The 19367-nt window shown below is 38.0% G+C and overlaps 1 protein-coding gene across 2 annotated transcripts in view; it reads left to right on the top strand.

Moving 5' to 3' along the window:
* Positions 1-19367, top strand: part of SPEF2 (sperm flagellar 2) — a 180404-nt gene that overhangs the window by 12052 nt on the left and 148985 nt on the right. Inside the window, exons 2-7 of one of the 2 annotated variants that reach the window (XM_027075275.2) lie at positions 184-286; positions 6607-6859; positions 9947-10117; positions 12551-12691; positions 14164-14228; positions 19167-19353. In XM_027075275.2, coding sequence (XP_026931076.2) covers positions 184-286; positions 6607-6859; positions 9947-10117; positions 12551-12691; positions 14164-14228; positions 19167-19353 — 920 coding nt within the window. Of the gene's footprint in view, positions 1-183; positions 287-6606; positions 6860-9946; positions 10118-12331; positions 12692-14163; positions 14229-19166; positions 19354-19367 lie in introns of those variants that run through there. The other variant, XM_053201534.1, reaches the window with a different exon arrangement.

The following is a 19367-nucleotide window of genomic DNA, read 5'->3' as shown; positions in this document are numbered from 1 at the left end:
ATAAGGCATCTACTGTTAAACTTCAGTCTTTTTATTTGATTATTAAAAGATATTTCTAGAAGTACTTTCACAGCATTTTGAATTTAAGTTATGGAATTTTACTCTATGTATACATAATGAATATAATGATGCTCTATATGCAACATTATCTTTACATTTCTGTCTCTATGTTTTAAAATTCAGGTCCCAAGTCATTTGCAAAGGCATTTTCCAGTGGTTATCTAATTGGAGAAATTCTGCACAAGTTCGAACTTCAGGGTGATTTTTCAGAATTTTCAGAAAGCAGGTTAGTGAGATTGAGTCTTTCTAAAAAGGGTCATTTCCTTTGGCATTTGGATGGCTTTAGCTCCCAGAGTTAACTTTAAAAGGATCATGAGCCACAAGATCCCTTCCAAGCCTGAACCAGCCAAACACACCATTGATATGAAAATTGTTGGCTCCTGGAATATGCATGCTTCATTGTCCCAGGAGCACAGAGGAGTGAAAGTTATATGGTTGCAGCAAAACCCCCTCTCTAGATGGGACCTATTTTAGGATCTCCTATATTTCTGAAATTTGAGGCCATACTACTTCTTACTTTGTTCATTGCTTCTCTCTTTTAAGAGAAGTAAAGCAACATACAGATTCCTGGCAAAAAAACACCCGTAATATTTTTTTTTGTTTTTAGCAGCTATATTGAGATATAATCCACAGACTGTAATTCACCAGTTTAAAGCATACAATTCAGTGGTTTTAAGCATATTTACGTGTTTAGTACATTCACAACCATAGCTACTAACCACCTGGCCCCTGGTACCCACAAATCTATTTTCTGTCTCTATAGATATCCCTATTTCACACATTTATGTATCAGTGGGATCAAACAATATGTATATTTTGTGACTGATCATGTTTTCAAGGTTTATCCATATTGTAGCATGTATCAGTACTTCTTACTTACTGTTTATTTGCTGAATAATTTCAATTGGATATACCACATTTTGTTTATCAATTCATTAATTGGTGGATATGAGTTATTGGTTACTATGAACAGTGTTGCTGTGAACACTGTGTTTTTACATGGAAATGTTTTCATTCCTCTTGGGTATATGCCTAGGGGTGAAATTGTTGGGTTACAATTGTGTTTACAATTTTGAGGAACACCCATATTGCTTTTCAAAGTGCTGGTATCATTTACATTCACACTTGTAATGGATGAAGGTTTCAGTTTTTCCACAACCTCATCAATATTTGTTACTGTCTTTTTTATTATAGTTACCTAGTCAGTGTGAAGTAGTATCTCGTGTGATTTTGATTTGCATTTCCCTAATGACTAATGATGTTGAGCATCTTTTCATGTACTTGCTTATTCGTCATTTGTATAGCTTCACTGGTGAAATGTTATTCAATCTCTGCCTATTTTCGTTTATATTTTATGTTTTAAAGCAGTTTCAAATTTACAGTAAAATTGAGAAGAAAGCACAGAGATTTTTCATTTAGCCCCTGCCCTGACACATTCATCACCTCTTCTATTATCCACTCCCCTTACCAGAGTGGTGCATTTGTTGCAGCTGATAAACCTGTGTGATTCATGTTCACTCGAAGTGAGTAGTTTATATTAGGATTCATTCCTGGTGTTTTTCCTTCTATGGGTTTGGATAAATGTGGAATGACTTATAGCTACCATTATAGTATCATAGGTAGTATTTTCACTGCCCTAAATCCTCTGTGCCCCACCTACTCCTCTGTCCCTTACCTCAGCCATGGCAACCACTGATTTTTTTTTTTTTTTTTTTACTATCTTCATAGGGTTGCCTTTTCTAGAATGTCATATAGTCGGAATGATACAATAGTAGACTTTCGGCTTCATTCACTTGGAAATATGCATTTAAATTTCCTCCATGTCTTCTCATGGCTTGGTAGCTCATTTCTTTTTGCACTGGATAATATTTCATTGTCTGGATATACCGGTTTATTTATCCATTTATCTACTGAAGGACATCTTGGTTGCTTCCCAGTTTTAGCAATCATAAGTAAAGCTGCTATAAATATCCACATGTAGGTTTTGTGTGGACATAACACTTCGACTCCTTTGGGTGGATAACAAGGAGCACAGTTGTTAACCTCATGTGATAGCAGTACGTTTCGTTATAGGAATGAACTGGCTTCCTGAGTGGTTGTACCATTTGCATTCTTCCTAGCAGTGAGTGAGAGTCCTTGCTGCTTCACATCCTTGCCAACATTTAGCGCTGTCAGTGTTTTGAATTTAGGCCATTCTAGTAGGAGTATTGTGGTATCTCCTTGTTATTTTAAATTCCAGTTCTGAAAGTTGCACAGTATGTATGATTATTCTTTGTGCTCCAAGCATTGTCCCTGGCCCATAGCTGACACACAATCATATTTTTCTATTGAATAAATGCATGATGTCAGAAAGTATGCCTGTTTAGCCATAGACGACTTAAAGCACCATACCAGCCAGATGATGTATGTAGTATTTCAGGTATACTAAATTAGCTTTTGTCAGCAGGGCCATAGAGGCTCTTTGTGTGAAATGGAAAAAGGGACCTCATCTGGATGGACACAGTTGTAAAGACACAGGTCTTAGTGAACAGAGAGGCCTTTGTGCAAAGGAGAGGAACCCCTTTTTGGCTGTAACAGCCTTGCATCAGGGACAGGGATTGGCAAGCTGAGCACAGGACAGTGTCATACTCTTGCCCCACCCTTGGACAGGGGTGCCCCTGAGTAATATCATATGTAACAGCCTCTTTTTCACCCGCTGCAAACAACTAACTAACTTTCTAGCCCACTGAGAATCATTTCCTTAATGTGAGAAGAGGTACCCACTTGTTCAGACAACCAAATTCTATTCATCTTGAATTCTTGGAACAACACAATTTTTTTCCCCAGGGGCACATGGTCTTTGAAAGAAGGCAAGGATCAGTAAATCCATGGATGTGACCTTCGTAGTAGTGTATTTAATGGGGAAAAGCATCCTTCTTTGTCAAAGCCTGTTTTTTAGGCAGATGTCTAATGCTAGGGCTCATGATTTGGAGTTTTTGTTTCATATTTTTAGTGTCTTTAGTCTAAAATATAAATGTTGCCTATAACTGAAGTTATTTGCCTTAGAACTTCTTAATTCTGAGAACTCATCTAACTCTGAAAGACTTCTCTGTTGTAGGATATGTTTAGTTCACCTCACAGGGTGAAAAATGAGCAGATCAGTTAAAAGAATAAAATGTAAAGGAGCTTGGATATCCCTGGGGGGACAGCTTCTACTTACCTTGTAAGTAAGATGTGTTCCCTCACCAGGTGACAAGGAGGAGAGAAGCTAGATAATCTCTTGGCAAATAAGAACTGCATGTATCAGATACCTAAAATAATTTAAATAATCCTAAGAATGTCTTATGTCTTAGAAAAATCACAAGAAAATTTGCTTTTCCCTCTAAGTTCTAGACTAGGAATAAGTACAAAATAAACACTAATCAGCTAAGCTAAGAATTGTGGCGACCAAAGTATGAGACACAAAAGTTTTATCTCCTAAACCAATGAATGTAATGCTAAAATGATCATGAACAAACATGTCACATGAGTTGCCATGAACTTATTACTTTCTTTTTTATGTTACATCCTACAGATGGCATTGCTTGCTCATGAAAAAAATAATACTGTGGAGGGGATTTGTCTCAAATGAGGTTTTTGTTCTTGATTATCTTCCTTCCACTTTGTATGAAAGGGAAAACCCTTCCATGCTCAAATTACCAGTAGCGTGTTTTTGTCCAGTCAACAAAGAAAAGCAAGGAAAGACAAACTTCTTCCTCTCCCCTTGCCCATTCACTACCCTCTATGCAACATATATACAACATCTGGGGATTTGCTGTAAGAAAACTGAGACATCAAATATTAAAAACAAACAAACACTACACATAGAGGAGAAGACTTTTCCCAGAATACATTCCTTATTCCCTCAGAGGTTATCATTTGCGTCATATACTCTGTCTCCAGAGCAAAGATGTCCTTACAGTTTGCCTGTATACAAAAACATGTTGATTTTCATGCAAACTGATTGAGCATATGCTATGCCAAGAGTGGACTTCCACCAGTTTACACACTAGTTATGCTCTTAAAATGTTGTTTTTATGTATTAAAAACTTCCAGAGAGAAGCACTGTTATACCTGGCTCTTCAGCCAGTTCATAATAGCCATTTTAAAGCCTAATGTGTAGCTGATGTTTAATACTAATAGGCTTACACTGCATTCCTGGGGCCATGTAAAACAAGTCAGAGGAGAGGAAGTGCTCTCCACTTTTACTGGGTGCAGGGCTAAGTTTTGATAAAGTTTGCAAATGGATAGTGTTTGCTTTGGGATTTTCCCTCCTGAATTTTGATGCCCCTAATCTCTGTAGCCCAAGGTTATGATCCAGGCCAAAGCTCTGACAAGTGGCTCTCTGGTGGTCTTTCCAAATATGTGTTGTAGGCAAGACATATGGGGCTTTTAGGATAGGAAGGGCATGAAAGAATAACTGTGTGGGGAGAACAAGAAGGGGTGTCACATGCCTGTCCAGGGAAGGTAGGCACAATCGTTGACCTAACTGTCCTTTGCGACTATACCCTGCAAAACGTGGTCTCCTTTACTCATTTTAGGCAGATGGTTGTCATATCAAACTGTAAGGTCATTTGTGGGGAAGCAAACTGCAAACCTGGACATAAGAAGACCTAAAAAAATGTTACTCTTACTTAGAGATTTCCTGTAGCATCCAATATTTCTTCTCAGCCCCTCAGAGACCTGTTTCTCTTTTATAAATTCAAACTATTGTATTGTATTCAAAGTTTGTTGATGTGGTTTGATATGCTAAGTATACTTTGCCAAATATTTCTGCTGAAAGAATAATAGTAAATGGAGGAACTAGGACAGTAAGTTACACCACATAACTAGAAAAGGAAATCAAGTTACTGTGTCACTATTTTTGTTAACATTGGTCTTCCCATGATATTGACTCCTTATTCATATTTAGAAATCATTCATATATTTCCTCAGCCCTACCTCCTTTTAGAGCATGGGTTTTTAATTTGTGGTGAATGGGCACTTTTAGGCTAGATTTTAGGAGTTTCACAAACATCCAGAAATGGGATACATATTTTGTGTATATGCACGGATGTGTTTTCTTTCTTGTGGAACAGGTTCCATGGCGCTCATCAGATTTTCTGTGGTATCTGTGATCAAAAAAAAAAAAAAATTTAAGTGTGAAGGAATCTCTATAAACCTCTACACACTTAATTGAGGTCGTTGAATATCATTGTGTCTTCCCCAAATAACTTTATAGTCCAAAATGAAGTCATTGAGTGAAAAACCCTATATGAGAAATTCTACCCAATAGGTGCCAACCCCCTTTTAACTACAGAATCTTTTTTTGTGGGGTTGAGGGAGGTTGGGACTTTGACTTATATTGAAGTATATCCAGTATGTTTTTTTCCTGTATATTTGTTCCATCCTTCAAGTATATTCAGTATATTTTTTCCAACACTGAATGTTGGCAAGTTAAAATAAGGAGGAAATAAGCCAGTGGTTAAAACTGATATTTGCATCTAGTTGGAACATAAAGAGGCCCAAGAATTGAAAATGCATACAGCATCTCTTTGGCCATCTTTTTGTCACTAGATTCATAGGCTCATTGACAGCCCTAAATCATTTGAGACCCATATTCCAACACTTACCTCAGTTTATCATTTTTTGTTCACTCATGTGTTGTCCTGCTGTGAGCCCCTCAAGGGCAGGGAATACATCGTATTCATCTTTGTAAGACTTTAATAAACTTATTAAAATCTCATAGGTGATTCAAAGATAACTTAAAATTAGAAAGTCTTTACTGATTCTTGAAGTAGTAATAGAAACTTTAAAGTGAAGATTGCATAATTAATTAGATTGCTTAGCTAATATTATTTAATTAAATATTTCTGACAGTGCCTGAGAGGATTGTTGTTAAAGTTGTCAGCACAACATTTAGGGCTATTTTCAGACTCATGTAATAATGTCATTTAAAGCAATGGAAATTTATTTTTTTTAATGTTTTTTATTTTTGAAAGAGAGACTGAGTATGGGCAGGGAAGGGGCAGAGAGAGAGGGAGACACAGAATCCAAAGCAGGCTCCAGGCTCTGAGCTGTCAGCACAGAGCCTGACATGGGGCTTGAACCCACAAATCGTAAGATCATGACCTGAGCTGAAGTTGGCTGCTTAACTGACTGAGCCGCCCAGGCACCCCTAAAGAAATGGAAATTTAAATTACAGCTTTGCCTTCTGAGTAAAATATTTTTTAAAACCATAGTTGTTTTTCTGTTTAGAAGAAAGCACTTAGTTATCTGTTTTTTGTATTGACTTCCTATAAAAACTCTAGCATCTATTTAAGCAGAAAAGTGTATAAAATGAGTTTTAGTTTCACCATTCAAGAGAAGTAAGTGGGTGGAGTTGTGGACAGTAGAAAATTTCAATGTATTTACATGACTGAGTGGTTTTACAGAGGAACGATATATTGTAAAGACCATGGGATAATTCAGATCATGATCATGCGTTGGATATTTGTTGTTTTTAATTCAATGTCAGTGTCTAATTATGTAAAATATTTTAATGCCTAGAGTTTCAAGTGCCAAACTTAATAATTTTTCTCGCTTGGAGCCAACACTTCACCTTCTGGGTGTGCAGTTTGATCAGAATGTGGCCCACAGCATCATCACAGAAAAGCCTGGGGCGGCAACAAAACTTTTGTATCAGTTGTACACTGTTCTTCAGAAAAAGAAGAAAAGTGGGCTGACCACAGTGGAAATGCGAACCATGCAGCCCCCAGCAAACGCCAGACACCAAAGCATGAAAAGTGAGGCTTTTCGAGACGTAAGTACACAAACATAAGCCTACCACCATGTAAAACTTGGTAAGGAGACATGACAGTGATGTTGCATTTCAAAAAAGCCCCATTGGGTATCTGTGTCCCTTATGTATGTTATTGGCCATACTTCGGTTTTGTTTTATGTTAATATTTTCAATTCATGTATCCATTTTTGACGTCTCCCTTCACATGGCTACTAGTATATCAAATTCTGTGTGTTCCTAATTCCAAGTGTTTTCATGCCTTGCTCCTCTCCCTATTTCTGCCTCTGTCATATCTGCTCATATCCCTGCATGAATTACTACCACAACCTACTAACATTTCTCCCGGTCTTCTGGCTTTCTGCCAGACGTCAATCAACTGCTAGATGAATCTTCCCAAAATTCCGCTTGCACTGGGTTCTTTGGTCAGAAACCTCTCATTTTACATATGTCCTGTCTCCAACCTGGACTCACTGACATTCAAGATCTTTCACTAAATGGTCTCAACCTCTCTGACTGCATTTCTTCATAGTCTACAGCATAAAGTCTGTCTTTTCTACATTGATCAGCAACCTATCCTTGAACAACTCTTGTATATCTCTGCTCCTCCCTCCCTTTCACCCAAGCTTATACTTCTCATCTCTCCTCTTCCTGCAAGCTTTTCTCCATCTACTTCTGTGGCAACCTTCCCAGTACACATGGATTCCTCCTAGGGCACACATAATTCTCACTCTCTGGTGTTAAACTCCTGCTGTTGATATTGTTGGCTGACTTTCATGATTTATCTGTCATAAGGCCTCACAAGATTTTTAGTTCTTTAAATTCAAGGAATATGCCTGGTGCAATGATTTGAACATTGCAAATTGTCATTAAGTGTGTTTTGGTTAATCGATACAACGTTTTAGTTGACGGTTCTCTCTAGTTCCTGTGCTATTTCCTTATGGTAAGTGAAGTACATTAACTCTTCCAGGCCTCTAGGATAATGGGGTGTGCTGCCCTGATGGAGTGCACTAAATAGAAATGGAAACAATTAAACATGTACATTGAATTTATGAAGAAACAATGACATAATAGATGTGAGGGCCGTCTGCACTTTCAGATTTTCCTATTCTCACCAGTCTTATGAGCCTGGTAGAAGAATGAGCTCAGCAGCCATGGAGAGCTGGAATTGGATTAGGCTTACGGCCAAAGAACATGGTATCCCATCCTGCCTCCTTCACGTGCAAGGTGACTAACTTTGAACCAATCCCTGAAACACTCTCAGCCTCTATTTCTCTATTTTCCCAACTGTTAAAAACAAAATTGATTATCTCCACCTGCCTCAGAGTTGGGCTCTTTTTTTCAGTTTTTAAGGAAACAATACACAAAAAATTCTTTATTAAGTGTAAAACAGTCAACAGCAACAAGCGCTTTAAGAGCTGTGTAGTTGAGGCCAAAAAGAAACCATTAGGTTTAAAGTTGGCCATGGTGACCTTCCCAGAGTCAATCATTTGTTTGTTGAACAAATATTTGTTGGGTTCCTATTTTATGTTAGGCAGTTGCACTATGACCAGCACAAGGATGGTCCCAATCCCCTTGGAGATAAAATTCAGGGGAGAGAAAAATGTTTCAGTGGAGTAGTGTGGAATGTGGTGAGTTGAATAGTCAATTGAGATGAAGAAGACTGAAGCATAGACTATTCATTCAAGAAATGTGGAGGGAAAAGGGAAGAGAAAATGAGAACAGTAGCTGCAGGAGAGAAGCTCAAGAGAAACATGAGGTTATTTGTTTCCTTTATGGACATAGAGACCGGGACAACTTGCCAGTTGAGAAAAAGAATCAGTGGCAGGAGATGACTGGTGTGAGAACCAAGTGGAACAAGGTTCTCAAGGGAAGAAAAGAGGATGCAACTGATGGACCAGGTGGAGGAGGAGATATGTTAGGAAGGAGTTAGACATGCCTTTTTCTTTGATACCAGATGGAAGAAAATTCAGGTGTCTATTGCATAATAATATTGACTAAAACTTATTGATTGTACACAGGGAGGTGCAAAGCCCTGTTCCAGGGGCCGTGCATCTGTTATCTCCTTTGATCTTCACAACACTCTTATGAGATAGGTGCTTTTGTTATTCCCATTTTCCAGATGATGAAACTGAGATGTAGAGGGATTCAGTAACTTGCCCAACTTAATGCAGCTAGTAGGGGGTAGAGTTGTAACAAACCTAGGCACTGGGTCTCTACTCTTAACAGTAGACTCCATTATCTCTCAGTGGGTATTTCCTGGGTTGGGGAGAGGATAATAATTAAGCTGAAGATCTAGATATCGTATTGAGGTAGAAAAATAGGATGTTCAAGGACCTGGCATTTTTGTTGCCTCTGAAGAGGGAGGCTGGGCGATTTTTAACGATGAGAAAAGCAGGAAGGTGTGTATGGGCGTAAAGTCAGCTGATAGGTCCTTAAACGATCTTCTGAGTAAGTGCCAGTATCTACTGAGGCGGTTTTAGAAGAGAAGGACCAAAAATTTTTTGAGCAACAGTAACATTTGAAACAAAAAAAAAAAACTTTTAGTAAGTCTTTGGCTTTTAAGGAGATTACTTTTGGATATAAACATTTTAGTTAAAAGCATCAGCCATATTGCTTTGACGTTAAAAGCATCAGCCATATTGCTTTGACGTTCATTTTCTTATATTGTTACACTCTCGTTCCCAGTGGCCTGGAAGTTTCAATGTTTCTTCACTCTTTGCTAGGAGGTAGCTTAAATAATGGAAAGAATCTGGCTTCTCATATTATCTCGTATATGTTGAATTGGTTTTATAAAATTATTCTTATGAAAATGTACTTCTAAGAATTCATTCACGTAATGAATACTATTTATTAAAAATTAAACTCAGGGCAAAAAATATAAAAGTATATATGAGACTATTTTATAAGAAGGAATTCAGATCATGTTTTTATTGTTTTTATGTAAATTAAAGATATAAGTGATTAGTATTGGGCTTGAATTTAGTTTAACCATCAAAAATAGTATTTTGTAGAAATTTTATTTTGAAGACAAATTTTATGTGCGCTTATAATGACAATACACTTTTATTTTCTAGTAACGAAATCTTTTGAAATACTTTCTTCATTTAGAGACTTAGAAACCTGATACCACGTCAAACTGATTTCAATCTGATGCGGGTTACACACAGGTTTCAAGAAAAATATAGACACATGAGAGAAGATCTTGTCCGCATGCATTCTGAGAAACCTGAAAAATTTCAAAAACTCAAGGAAGAACAAAGATGTTTTAATACTGAAAAGGTTTTATAGTACAACTTTTCCAGAAATTCATTAGTGCATAGTAGTATACTGTTTGCGATTTATGCCGATGGTACACATTGCATAAGCATTAATGTGGCTCAAGTTGCATGTTCCTTTGACTCGTGCTCTGCCCCACTCTCACCTTTCTCTCCCCTCAGTTTCCCCTTTTCTCTATCCCCACTCCTGCTGTCACCTCTCCCTGAGACCAAGAACAAGAACTGCCATTCTCTGGAGTGGCAGGACCACTTGATCTCTTTTTTAAGTTACCTGGTTGAAATTAATGCTTCTGATGCCTTAGCGATGGGGGATTGCTACTGACTGCTCCAGTGAGGGCTTACGGCTGTTTTCCCCACTAAGGGCTGTGGAACGGGATTCCGCCTCTCTGGTTCCTCTTCTGCAATCCCTTGGTCTTCCTGTCCTGCCTCATTTTTCTCATCCTGGCAATGTGGGGTGATTTTCTGTTTGCTTCCCTTTCCAACACCCTTAAACATCTCTTAACTTCTTTCTGGCCCCTCTTGCTTTGACTAATTCCCTGCTGTTTCTCAAATTCCTTTGAAAATCTTTAGTGATCTCCTATGCCTTTAAGAACATGAGCACCTGACTGGTGTGTGGAATCATTAAAGATTTTTAAGAGAATTTCAGACGACTAGGTATATGGAATGTGTAAACTACAGGCAAAAGGATTATAGTTTTCTTCATTGCACTATAAATCACTTGTTAAATTCATATATTTAGAATGACAAGAAATTAAAATATCCTGGATGTAGTCATCTCCCTGTGTGGAGGGAGGGAACGACGAGAGACAAACTCTGGCAGATCTTACGATCCCATTAGTTGCCAGAGAGTAAAGGGTTGGGCTTCCCCTTCACATTGCACGGCAAGGAGACGAGGCACTCTTAAAGTAGTGTTTGAAACCAAGTGCTGGCACTCTAATTTTTAAGGAACCAGCCTAACTGTGATGCATCAAGTGTAATGCAGAAAGTCTCCAAAGAAAGTTGGGAGAAAGGAAATATGAAACCATTAAATATTCTGAAATAACTTATGTTAACAATGTAGAAAGCAAATAGGACAAAGGGCAAAGCCTATGTATTCCTGGTTTTCTAAAGACGAAAAGATCTTTAGGTTTTGGAAAGTAAAATGGCAAGAAAAAATTTAAATATATTTAAATTATAATTTTTGACTTGTTGGTGGTTAACTAAAGTTTCTCATCTTTTGGTATAGGAGCTAATGCTCTTATTAGTTCTTTAATGTAATGCTTTAGTAGTAAAGCCATGATTAATTTTACATGTTACTTTTTTTAAATGTTTCTTTATTTTGAGAGAGAGAGAGAGAGAGAGAGCATGAGCAGGGGGAAGACAGAAAGAGAGAGGGAGAGAGAGAATCCCAAGCAGGCTCCACGCTATAAGCACAGAGCCTGATGCAGGGCTTGATCCCATGAACTGTGAGACCATGACCTGAGTTGAAATTAAGAGTCGGATGCTTAACTGACTGAGCCACACAGGAGACCCTTTACATGTTCCTTCTTAGAACATTTATTTTTTTTAATATTTTATTTTATTCTCACTATTATTTTTCTTTACTTGTACCCTCCTGCTTATTTTCTACTTAAAATAGTTACTGCCTACATAGAGAAGAGATGATCCAATAATGGTATCACATAATTCAGTATTTAATCCAATATTTGAGGTTGCTTCTGAATTCATTGTTTAAAGTGTGACTGAGTTTTGGGGAAGTTTGTCATTTCTTCTGGGTTCCCCAGAAGTCCTCCTAGAGACCATCTCCTAGATGGAACTTTCTCTGCAGACCATCTTTAGAGACAGCATTTTCTCTTTACATTATTGGGCAGGTCAGGAAGGTGGAATTAAGAAAGAATTATATTCTTCTTTGTATTTGAGGCATTTTTATTACCCTTTTAGTATCATCACCCAGAATGAAGACACACACATTTGATAGGCATAATTTGGTGATTCCAAAATTGTATTAATATTATACTTTTCAAGATGAGTCACATTGAGGGTACCTGGGTGGCTCATTCGGTTGAGCATCTGACTTCAGCTCAGGTCATTATCTCATGGCTCATGAGTTGAAGCCTTGTGTCGGGCTCTGTGCTGACAGCTCAGAGCCTGGAGCCTACTTTGGATTCTGTGTCTCCCTCTCTCTTTCTGTCCCTTCCCTGCTCACTCTCTCTCTCTCTCTCTCTCTCTCTCTCTCTCTCTCAAAAATAAATACAAACATTAAAAAAAAAAAAAAAAGATGAGTCATATTGACATCTGCTTCCTAACATTACACAGTTGTGACACTTAGTCCATTGGTAAATTGCTGAGTTCTGAAAGTTTCAATGGAAAAATGTATGTATGTGTACCTGTGAGCATATAATATAGCCTGTTGTTCTAATGAGTGGAATAACTAAACTAATGTATATGGGATATCCAGCAACGCTTGAGCAGAAGACGACAAAATGAAATAATGGCCAAAATCCAAGCAGCTATCATTCAGATTCCTAAACCTGCATCAAATCGTACTTTGAAAGCACTTGAGGCACAAAAAATGATGAAAAAGAAAAAAGAGGCAGAGGTAAGGTGATAATCCTTTAATATGGCGTTGTATTAATCTTAATGAAAGACTGATCTTTTTCTAAAACGTACAGAGAGAACTCCTCCAACTTCTTAGTTCCTTTTCTAATGATCTGTGTCATCGTTCCTTCTGATTCAAAAGCCCTCCACTGCACGCATATCTAATCCATTTTATACTGTTATTTGTTCAGAATCAGAGAATGTAGCTTTAGGTCAGGGATAAGAAACTCATATTAAATGACAATACCAATCTGGCCTTCTGTGTTGAGAAGGATCCTGTGATCACATCAAAACTATTATAGAATGGTGCTTCTGTGATGAGTCATAACAGCCATGGGCACAGAGGTGTCATTCAAGGTACACATACTATATATATTCCAACAATATTTTACTCAGTTCTTTCTCATTATGCATTTTTCTGAGTCCAGAAATGTTAAGTGGTTTGCTTGCTATCTTCCAATTTAAGATACCTATACTAGTGATATTTTACTGGCCCGTACCAGCTGTCAATCATTCCAGTAGGATACAATGTGCTTATATTTCACAGGGGAGCAGGACTACGTTTTGATACTAATTCCTGCAATCTACACTGCTTATGCTACAGTGGTTATTAATGATAGTCTCTCCTGTGACCTCAGGAAAAGAATAATAGCTACTATTTATTGAGAACCTGCTATATGTCAGTCTGTGTTGGCCACTTTATTTTATCTTATTATCTTTATTTTTTAAAAACTCTCCAAGTAGGGTATTGTTGCCCCCCATTTCTAAGTAAGGAAACTTAGACTCAGAAAGCCTCCATGTTTCACTCTTGTCCACAGTGCTGGTAAAGCAGAGACAGCACGTCTCTCCGATATCTAAATCCCTTGTGTTTTATGTTAATCCACATTTCTTTATTTTTTTAATATTTGAAAAATATCTTATACTTGGAATCTAAAGAATAATACCCACAGAGGTTTTTCAGACCCAAATTTTAGGAAAGTATGTAGTTTTTATATTTCTCTGAGTTGATTAAGTTTATTAATAAGTATTTGCACTAGATAGGAGATGAGCTAAACTAATTTTGAGAGAGCAAGTTAATAACATACATAAAGTTGCACAAGAAATGCTTAAAACATCTGAGACAACAATTTTTGAAGAAGCATTTATATCCAAATAATGCTTATGCTCATTTAAAAGAATTGCAAATAAAAATGCATGGCCTGACTCTTTGGTAATCTTCATTTTCATCAAATGGCCTTTGTTACACTGTCAGAACTGGAATCATGAGCGGAATGATTCAAGTTAGGCAGTTTTCACATTCTCTGAGGTATATTTAGCCTAATCAGAATTATAAAAATATTCTAGAGTACAGCTTTTTGTATCTTAGCTACTAATTGGCTTGGGTTAGTAGTACAAAGCACCTTGTGAACTTGCAAAATGAAGATTTTCAGTGGTTTCTAGAGGCAGAAAACTGATAACGACTTTTCTTTAAAGGATGTGGCCAATGAGATTAAGAAGTTTGAAGCATTAATAAAAAAGGATCTCCAGGCAAAAGAAAGGTGAGATGTGAATTGTTTTAACAGTCACAAAACTGCATTTTGTCCTATCTATAATTTTTAAATATTTAGAAATAGTTTATTGGAAGTAGCTGCTCCAAAGATCTTTTTACTTTGTAGAATCCTCATGATGAGAATATATGAAGGAAGGTAAATGAGCTAAAATTCAGATTAATTGTTCATTAACAACTTTTGTGGAGATCAGAGGGAAAGTGGCTATTATGAGACGTGAATTTAGTTTTCTATGCTATGCTTACTGTCCTAAATTCACACACTATTAAAACATTCACGAAAATTGTTGCAAGTTACCACTAATTTAAATTTGTCACAGTAAAGCCTTTATTAGACTCTAGTTGGTTTCTTTCATGTTGCAACCTCAGCATTTAGCACAGGGACCAGCAATAAAAAGTTGTCAGATGAGTTCAACTGTCACTAAGATGGTCAGTTCCATGAGTTCATTGCAAAAAATGCCTGGTTAATGGGCTTCATTTGCTTAAAGATAAAGATCCTCTCCCTTTATTGTTCCTATTAGGGGTCATTGACTCACAGAAGATAATTGATTAGGGATTATAGATTACGTAGGTAGGAGCAACTCGTTCTTCTGCATTTTTAAATGGAAACTACCCAGATTCTAGTCACTTACATTTTATGGAACATGAATTAAATCTCTGTTAAAGAAGAAAATAGGCACAAATTATGTAAGTCAGTTCCACAGTAGTATTTCTGAGGGAAGGAAACAAAAGGAATAAGGAAAAGAAGAACAGATGGTGAGGAAGTCAGGTACGGAATGAAAATAAAGCAAAATGAAGGATACATACATTACCTTTTCTTCTACCCTCTGCAGAAACTCTTTTTTTTTCTTTCCGCTTGAGACACAGACAGCATGACTGGAAAGGGGCAGAGAGAGAGGGAGAGAGAATCCCAAGCAGTCTCCTTGCTGCCAGCACAGAGCCCGATGCAGAGCTCAAACCCACAAAACTGTGAGATCATGACCTGAGCTGAAACCAAGAGACAGACGCTTAACTGACTGAGCCACCCAGGTGCCCTGAAACTCTTGATGCCCTATTCTGATTCCCACTGCCATTTATCAGTGCTGCCCCTGACTGCTAAAGAAAACACAATCCAAGCTACCTACCCATGTAGCCACCATCCAAACCCCACCATACCCCTCTGGACTGGCCCATGAAACCACTGGATTTCTTCCAACTCTTTCATTCACCTGACCAGCCACACACTCTGGAGTGATAAACAGATGGTATCCACCAGTGCAACCATATTAACATATTGAAATACTTCCGTTACTTGTAGGCGAGTGGTATTATACTGTATAGCTCTATGGCCATTCCCTTTCCTGGGACCCCTCAATTTCCACACAATTTAGCAGCCAGAATTAGCACCAAACACGGCAGTGTCTTCTCATTCCTGTACCAACACCCATCTTTGATCGATTAGTGTCCTTGCCATGTCAGTTTATTAAATATTTTAAAGACCATCCTTGTACAGTACAGCTGCAAACATTTCCTCTGCTCACTATTATTGCCTTTGCCAACCCAACCTGAACCTAAGTCTATCAGTTAGCTTTAGAAACCCCAAACAAGAGTGGGTTAAATTAATTAAATAATTAAATAAGTTTACTTCTCTCTCATGTAAGAGAGGTCAAAATGTAAGCAGCTCAAAGCACGTGTTGGAGCTCCGAAGTCATCAAAGACAGGCTTTCCTTTAGCTCCACTGTTCTTTTGTGTCTTTTTTGTCCCCAAATTCACATTCACAATACAAGATGGCTCCTGGGGCTCTGGCCATTTGGCCCATGTTCTAGATGTAAGGAAGGAGGATAGGCAAAAAGTAGATATCTGAAATAGCTGAAATAGCTCCTTCTAAGAACCTTCCCCAAAGTCCGAGGTAACATTTATGCTTCCGTTTTATTGGCCACAATTCAGTCACATGGCCATACCTGGCAAGAATGGAAGGCTTGGAAATGTAGTCTTTAGCTGGGTACATTGTTTTCCTGAATAAGCACTGGGGCTCTGTTTTGAGGAAAAAGGGAAGGAAATAGCATTGTCTATACAGGTCCTTTCTATGTGGAAGCCTTCACTTGATCTTGCCAGAGACTTAGCACTGGGAGACATGAGATACAGACAGCCACGCTTCAATTTTGAGAGCGGCAGGATAGGCCTTGGGGCAGCCAGACTCCCTGGACTAGTCACCTGTGACTGTGCAGCCTCATCTGGGACTCCAGTCCCTTCCAGTATGCTGCAAATGAGCATTTTCTCTTTAAAGAATGTCGGGAGGCACTAGTCTGGAGCAAACTTGTAAAGAAAACAGAAGTTATGGTACAGTATGGCCTTTGTTAAGTCCCTTTTATTAATCACTACATTAGTTCATTCTGAATATTTAGCTTAGGATCAAGCATGTTCTGGGTTCTTTCAAAAACTTCACACTACTTGATGCCAGAAAGTGCTAAAATCTCCCAAGTTGACCAGAAGGAGCAATTTCTGCAGCTGCCTCTTTCACAGCCTGCTCCTGAAACAGTTCCTCAGAGATATCACCTCAAAGTCCATCTTTTTTCTCTTGTGGAGAAGTGAAATGTTTTCTCAGAGCAACACAAGAGTTCCCATGGCTGCTGCTCCCTCACATGTACAATGTCTTTATTTTCTAAAACAAACAATAAACGCTATCTGCTATTTTTTTTTTAGCTGAGATTGTTGGCTGCTGTGATTTGACATTTGGATTCATAGATTTACTTTAGGCTGTTCCTAGCAATTACTTTTTAAATACACACAAATTTGGCCAAGGTTCCAATTACTAGTCATGTAATTACACACCCAATTATTAACTCTGTGGAGGCCTGACAAGCAGATATAGAGAAATCATAATCATTGCCCTCAAGAAACCCACATCTAGGAAAATGAATATTTATTCAAGTAAATATCATGTAGCTTTCTTCAGCCTTTAATTGGAATGAGACAGCAGATGGATGGTTACAGGGCAGATTGATTGATAAATAAAGGACAAACAATATGTTAAGTCTATTAGCCCATATACAATCCAAAGCAAACTCTTTCTAAGAACACATTTGAGTAAAAATATAATAAGAATTTTAACAAAGGATCTAAAAAGTTATGCCACATAATTTTCATAAGTTCTTATTGCACTAAATCTTAATAAATAGGGTTAAACTTTGTCTTTGATCCTCCTAAGGCTTTGCTGGCTACACAATTTCTGCTCAGTGCCTCTTAGTGACAGAACACAACTGAAGGTTAAGCCCCTGCTGATAAAATCACCAGGATTTCAGTGTGTAATTTAAAAAAAATTACTCTGTATAGTGCTTCTTAGCATATCATTTGAAATTTAGCAGATATCAACTACATGTCAGGATGATGAGCACATGGACAGAGAGGAGTATAATGGGATATTCACGAGCTCAGAGTTCATCTGGGAGCAGCAAATGTACAAAAAATGAACTATAATACAATATGATCTAAACTACACACATGCAATTATTACTTCATTAAACATGAATTAACTGTGCTTTTATACCTCTTTTATGCTTCTGTCTGTATAAGAATTGATGACTATTTAGTTGCTACATACAATAATGTGTCCTTGCCTTTTGAATAAGACAGTAAGTTCTATTTAAACTGTATACATTAATAACTTATAATATTTAAAATAATTATTGATAATATTAAAACTTGTTATTTATTGGCAGGTAGCAAGATATATCTTGTTCCATTCTACTGTTGTATTCTGTTTATTTTGTAAAGAGACATGCAGATGAGAATTGATTATTTGATTCTTATATACATAAAAATGTGTCTTTTACTTTTTTTAAAACAGACTTTTATTTATTTAATGTTTATTTTTGAGAGAGAGAGAGAGGGAGGGAGGGAGGGAGGGAGGGAGAGAGAGAGAGAGAGAGAGAGAGAGAGAGAGAGAGAGAGAATGTGAGTGGGGGAGGGCCAGAGACAGAGGGAGACAGAATCCGAAGCAGGCTTTAGGCTCTGAGCCTGATGCGAGCACAGAGCCTGATGCAAGCCTCAAACTCATGAACTGGGAGATCATGACCTGAGCCAAAGTCAGACGCTTAACTGACTGAGTCACCCAGGCAACCCTGTATCTTTTACTTTTAAAGATAAGCTTTGAATGAATCTATAAATTCTGTACTAAGCCACCATTGTCCCGTTAAACTGAGTGTGTTTGCTTTGTGTTAGTAAGACCACTAGGTTCTTCCTGATCCTTTAGGTTTGGACATGAGGTGGGACAAGAAGCGAAGTAGGTCTTCTTACTTGGGTCTCCAGAACTTGGGCAAGAGGCTAGGTCAGTCTTGTGGGTGCAAGTGTGGCATGATGAGCAAGTCAATTTTCAGCTGCTAAGCTTCCAGTTAGAGCGGGGCCACTGCTCTAAGCATTCAGAAAGTTAGTGGGAGTTCATAGAGCAACTTGCATTTGCATAGGGGAGTAGTGGATTGAGCTATCCATGGAAGGACTCTCAGTGTCCTGACATTGGAAGGTCTGGCTGACTTTTAAGGAGGTATGCCTTCCCTGACAGTTTGGCTATCAATATGGTACTTACTCTTAACTCTAAACAGGGGAGGCAAGAGGCCTAGAGCCAGCAGGCAGAAGAGGGAAAGAAAATCCAATCTCTGGGCTCAGTGAAGATCATGATAAGTGAAAGAACAAATAGGCGATAGGCCTAGAAAGAAGGCTATGCTAAGGCCATGCTGAAGACCTCCCAACATAGAGTCCAGAAATACAGCGAATGAAATCTAACGATAAGCCATAGGTGTCACAATGAAGTTCTAAGATTTGCTTTAATGCTTGTATTAATAAGTTAACCGAGCACTGAAGGGAGCCTTTTCCCCGAGGTCTTCCTCCATAGTCGCAAGTAGCAGCATGTGGTTACACTGTTTTTCTAAATCCCAATAAAAACTGTTGTCCTTAGTGCCTCCAAGCCTTCTTCAGATACAGCAGGCCAGACAACAACTGATTTATTAAACACGTATTCGGATGATGACTACATTAAAAAAATCCAAAAGCGCCTTGAGGAGGATGCTTTAGCACGAGAGCAAAGGGAGAAAAGACGGCGGAGGCTGTTAATGGACCAGTTAATAGCCCACGAAGCACAAGAGGTAAGATATTTAGA

Source organism: Acinonyx jubatus, chromosome A1, assembly GCF_027475565.1.
Source record: "Acinonyx jubatus isolate Ajub_Pintada_27869175 chromosome A1, VMU_Ajub_asm_v1.0, whole genome shotgun sequence".
Taxonomy (NCBI): Eukaryota; Metazoa; Chordata; class Mammalia; order Carnivora; family Felidae; genus Acinonyx; species Acinonyx jubatus.
Note: the sequence above shows the minus strand (reverse complement) of the source record. Positions and strands in the feature narration are given on the sequence as shown.